The sequence below is a fragment of the Urtica dioica genome, chromosome 4 (assembly GCF_054948205.1).
Source record: "Urtica dioica subsp. dioica isolate 48M chromosome 4, U.dioica_male_clone48M_v1_H2, whole genome shotgun sequence".
Lineage (NCBI taxonomy): Eukaryota > Viridiplantae > Streptophyta > Magnoliopsida > Rosales > Urticaceae > Urtica > Urtica dioica.
The window spans coordinates 27011096-27015823 of record NC_142759.1 but is presented as its reverse complement, the minus strand read 5'-3'; the positions used below and the strand labels follow the sequence as shown (position 1 = coordinate 27015823).

General features: G+C 39.7%; 1 protein-coding gene across 3 annotated transcripts; it reads right to left on the bottom strand.

Annotated features, from left to right (window-relative positions):
• Positions 1-210: 210 nt before the first annotated feature.
• LOC149401440 (G-type lectin S-receptor-like serine/threonine-protein kinase At4g03230) lies at positions 211-3686 on the bottom strand. Of its 3 annotated transcripts, none has more exons than XM_089612063.1 (6): positions 3529-3686; positions 3165-3364; positions 2865-3075; positions 1059-1296; positions 770-929; positions 211-689 (listed from the first exon to the last, which is right to left on the bottom strand). In XM_089612063.1, exons 2-6 carry the CDS (start codon positions 3357-3359, stop codon positions 393-395), a joined length of 1101 nt encoding a protein of 366 aa, XP_089468189.1. In that variant the 5' UTR covers positions 3360-3364; positions 3529-3686; the 3' UTR covers positions 211-392. The 3 variants fall into 3 exon arrangements, with proteins under 3 accessions (XP_089468189.1, XP_089468192.1, XP_089468190.1); XM_089612066.1 differs by having other exon boundaries at positions 779-929; XM_089612064.1 differs by lacking the exon at positions 3529-3686 and having other exon boundaries at positions 3165-3437.
• Positions 3687-4728: the final 1042 nt, after the last annotated feature.

The following is a 4728-nucleotide window of genomic DNA, read 5'->3' as shown; positions in this document are numbered from 1 at the left end:
TTATAAGAAAATCGTTCATACACGGGATTCAATCCTGCCTGCTGCAACTGATGTGCTCGATCCATCTAGCAATTTACCATAATCTGAACGTTATCCGTGGAGACCAAGACATTAGCTAGTTTCAAACAGCAAGGACATAAACCAAGATCTTGAAGTTAGACCAACGCGATGCAACTAATTTGACCATCTATCGAGATAGGTTAACGTTTGATCCGTTTAGGAAAAACTAACATAATAATGGTACTTTTAATACCTACAAGTGTCAGCTATATTAAAGAAATATTACGAAATAAAAGTATTAAAATTTCGAACATTGCAAAAAAAAAAATCCAATTTCTGAACCTGATAGGTTGCTCATGAGACAGGAGAGTGATTTTACATATGATTTGTATTTATCGGCCGTGTAGTGTGGTGGCTGTTAACGTGTTGAGGGACAATGGGTTAGCCGAAATTATGGTTTGAAGTGATCTCCTCACAACAAAGGTTGGTTGCTTTGGACTGGGAAGGCTTGTGGTTTCATTCCCGAGCATGAAAACCACATTTGGCATCGCCGGACGATCGTTCGGGTCATCTTGTACGCACAAAAGTCCTACATTTACACACCTTAAGAACTCACTTGTGTCACACTTCTCGCTCAACACCGCATCCATCATATCCAAAGGCTTATTGTCCTTCCATAATCTCCATGCCTAAACATACATCATCACAAAATTGATCGAAATTATATATGACGAGTTGAGAAAAAAAATGTAGCACAACTAAACCATACACTTCTCACATAATCCACAAGGCTCAACGCTTGTTCCGACTGGTAAAATCCCGTATTTCGCTTCCCGCTGATGATTTCAAGCACCATGACACCAAAACTGAAAACGTCGGATTTGATCGAGAAAAATCCATCTTTGGCATACTCTGGAGACATGTAGCCACTGCACAGTGATTTTATAATTTCATTTTTATAATTTGACTAACTCATTGAGCAGACTCGACTAAAGCATGATAAAAACCAAAATAATAAATCAAAAGAGTTAAGAGAGAGGAATGTCACAAAAGCTTACTATGTTCCAACTACTCTGTTTGTGCTTGCCTCAGTTTGCTTGCCTCCAACAATTCTAGCCAAACCGAAATCGGAAATTTTGGGGTTCATCTCTTCATCTAGTAATACATTGCTTGTTTTTAGATCTCTATGTATAATCCTCAGCCTCGAATCGTGATGAAGGTAAAGAAGACCTCTCGCGATTCCCAATATGATGTTAAACCTTGTCTCCCAGTTCAGCGACACACGCAACACTTCATCTAGCAATTTATTATAGAAAAATTAGACGGACTAGCCAAATTCAAACGGTGAAATTGCTTTTTAGCCAACATTTACATTTATTTTGAGAAATAGCCAATTTCGCTGACGTGGCGTTCAAGCCAATATTTTGCTTCCAGTTTTGCCCTTTTTAATTTAAAAAAAATATAATTAAAGAAAATCAAAATTGATTGCTAACATATTTATGATTTGATTGCCAAGATATTCTATTTTGATTGCTAACATATTTATGTTTATATGATATATAATTGATAGCAAGTTAGGAGTTATTGTTGAGTATTTTTTTTTTCCTTACACGTCTCTCTCTCTCTCTCTCTCTCTCTCTCTCTCTCTCTCTCTCTCTCTCTCTCTCCACTAGAGCAGCCATGGAAGCCGCGCAGATCGCTCCTCCTCGAATCCTCGAAGCTCTTCCCTCTCCCGCCCAACTTCACGCCGTCGTACGGCACGTCGGGATCCCGCGCCGACACGTCGCTGCTCCGATCGACGGTCTTCCGCTCCGGAATACTTGCCTCGCTGAGGGCGCTCAAGACACGATCCGTGATCGGGATCGCCATCACGGCGTAGCACAACCAGGTCTCTGACAACAACATCACGATCGCTTATCCCTCCGGCGGGATGCTCGACCAGGCATGGGAGCCCTTCGCCGACTCCCTCGCCGCCGCTTCGAGCTCCGATCGAGTCGTCGAGTTCGTTGCCGAGTTCACGGAGTCGGAGGTCGGATTTCCTCTCATGTAATTAGTCTTTGAATTTTCCATATCTTTGTCGAATTTCAGAGTGTGAAATTCTAGGGTTTCGATTGGGGATTTCGAAAATAGTTCTTGTTTAATTCATTTAAATTCGTGTTAATGTTTGTTAATTCGTGTTAATTCGGTTTATTTATGTTTATTTTTTGGATTTCAGAAATAATTCTTGTTTAATTCAATGTTGATTCATGTTAATTAACGTTAATATCTGTTAGTTGCTGTTACTTGACTTTGTTTTTGAATTTTTTCGTTGTTCTTCCCAGCTGATTCATGTATGGAACGATTTTCAATCCTGTTAATTAACGTTAATATCTATTAATTGTTGTTATGTAGGTTTTTGAACGATTTCAATCCAGTTAATTAGCGTTAATATCTGTTAATTGCTGTTAATTGACTTTGTTTTTGAATTTTTTCTCGTGCGGTGTAGGTTTGGATGCGTGTTTGAAAGATAAGCATTTATCACAGTGGATTTGTTAGATATGCATTTATCACGATGGATCTGTTTTAGTTGGCATTTATTCACGCGATTCCAATTTCATTTCTTTCTTTTTTGGACGCGGGAATCTTCCAAATATTTTGATTTGATATTATTTAAATTAATGGCAAATTTGTATTTTTTTACTGTTAATGTGGTATATTGGCTACACATTAAAAATAAACCAAAAGTTGGCTATTTTGACAATTACAACGTTTGACTTTGCTATTTTGCTCGGGCTCCCTTTATTATATTCCAAGAAAAAAGCACAAAGATGAAAAAATAACTAAATAATTAACTTGCTTGTTCGATTTTAGGCTGAAAAACTTACCGAATACAAATGAATCTAAGCTTTTCTTCGGAATATACTGGTAGAGCAAAATCTTCTCATCTCCTTCAGTAGAATATCCCAAGAGTCTAACAAGATTCCGGTGCTGAAGTTTGGCAATCAACAACACCTCGTTCTTGAATTCCTCTAAGCCTTGCCCCGAGCCAGTTGAAAGTCTTTTTATAGCGATTTCCTGACCTCCTGGAAATTTACCCTAGAAAACACCATGAATTCCGATATCTCAACTAGAAAAAACCATCATATATGGTTGCAAGTGAAGATGAGGTTTTATATATTTGTCACCTTGTAAACTGGTCCAAAACCTCCCCGTCCAAGTTTATTTTCTTCGCAAAAATTATCCGTAGCCAGAAGTATGGTATCCAGACCAACAGAAGGTACATCTACGCCTTCCTTTTCACCTTCGCTGAATGGCACTGACCTTAGGAAAACGGTTATTTGTTCCTCGGTGTCGTAAAACCCGACTATCTGGCTTTCCATGTGGCCTAATTTAGAAAGTTAAAATTAATGTCATAGGATGACAATCATGACATCTTAAAAACCAACTGATAATTAATAAGAAGAACGAATTTTTTTTTTATCTTTCTGATTTCTGAAGTGGTATCATTAACAAATTATACTTGCATACGTAAATTTGCAGAATTATTACCTTGCCTTTTTCGCTTTTATTTTTCTTCTACGCAGATGACCACAACAAGCAAAGCTCAAGATGAGAAAAGCTAATGATATAGTTCCAAACACAACAATATGTATCTTCTTAGACTTCCGATTATGGGCAGATTCTGCACACACAGATTTTTACACAATAACCTGAAGCATCTGTTGTGTGTGAAGCCCAATGAAGACTAGTGAAGGCCCAAGCCCAATATTGACCGGACGGCGGTAATTTCAGGTGAGGAAGTAAGTCATACGACTTGTCGTATATCTCAATTAATGACATGCCGAGATAAGCCAGCCACTGTCTGAGCCTAGCACATCCAACGGCTCTCAACATGAAGCGGAATATATAAAGACTTGGAGCTTCGTGCGATAAGGCTTCATTACAATTCTCTGAGTATTAGGGTTATATCTTCTTCTTCTTGATAATCTCTCTGTACAAATTCTTGAGTGACTCAGTGATCGTCTTGATCAGTGTTTGTGTGAGGAATCGGTATTAGGTTTCTCTGTTAGAACAACCGAGTTATTATGTGAGCGATTTGGGTGGTGAGTGATTCTCTGTGAGTGTGAGAAGAAATTGAGGGTGTAATCGATCTGAATAGTGCGAGAGCTTCTCCTGTGGAGCTCAACGGGGATTAGCCAAGTTTTTTGGTGGACCTCGGTAAAAACTGTGTGTCGTGGTTTGTTTGATCTATCGGATTCGCACGACAGTCTCGTCGGGAATTCTCAACAGTGGTATCAGAGCCTCATTCCGAAGTTTGGGGGCTTCTTCGAAGATCTAGGGTTTCTGCTCGTCCCTCTCCATCAATCGCCTTCTCGACACCCTCGACAATGGGATCAACGCGATTCGAGATCTCTGCCTACGACGGCAAAGGCGACTTCATCGTGTGGAAGCGCAAGATGAAGGCAATCCTCTCCCACAATGATGTGGACATCGCCTTGGAGAAGGACCTCGAGAAATGGCCAGAGGAACTGAAGAAAAAGAAGGAAAAGATCGACCAAGAAGCAGTGAATCTGATCATCCTAAACCTGTCAGACAGCGTCTTGCGGAAGGTTAACGGAGCTGATACTCCGCTGCAATTATGGGGTAGACTCGAATCTTTACACTCATCTACCTCTGCTCCTAATCTTGCCTTCTACAAAGGTTCTTTATTTTCTTGGAAAATGGATCCGACAAAGTCCATTGATGATA

What these genes read in the sequence shown, in the direction of transcription:
- LOC149401440 (XM_089612063.1), bottom strand. Translation starts at nt 3,359, where the DNA reads ATGGAAAGCCAGATAGTCGGGTTTTACGACACCGAGGAACAAATAACC. An exon ending in GTTTTGGACCAGTTTACAAG is followed by an intron (nt 3,076 to 3,164) that starts GTGACAAATATA and finishes GGTGTTTTCTAG; the next exon opens with GGTAAATTTCCAGGAGGTCA. An exon ending in AACAGAGTAGTTGGAACATA is followed by an intron (nt 930 to 1,058) that starts GTAAGCTTTTGT and finishes ATCACTGTGCAG; the next exon opens with TGGCTACATGTCTCCAGAGT.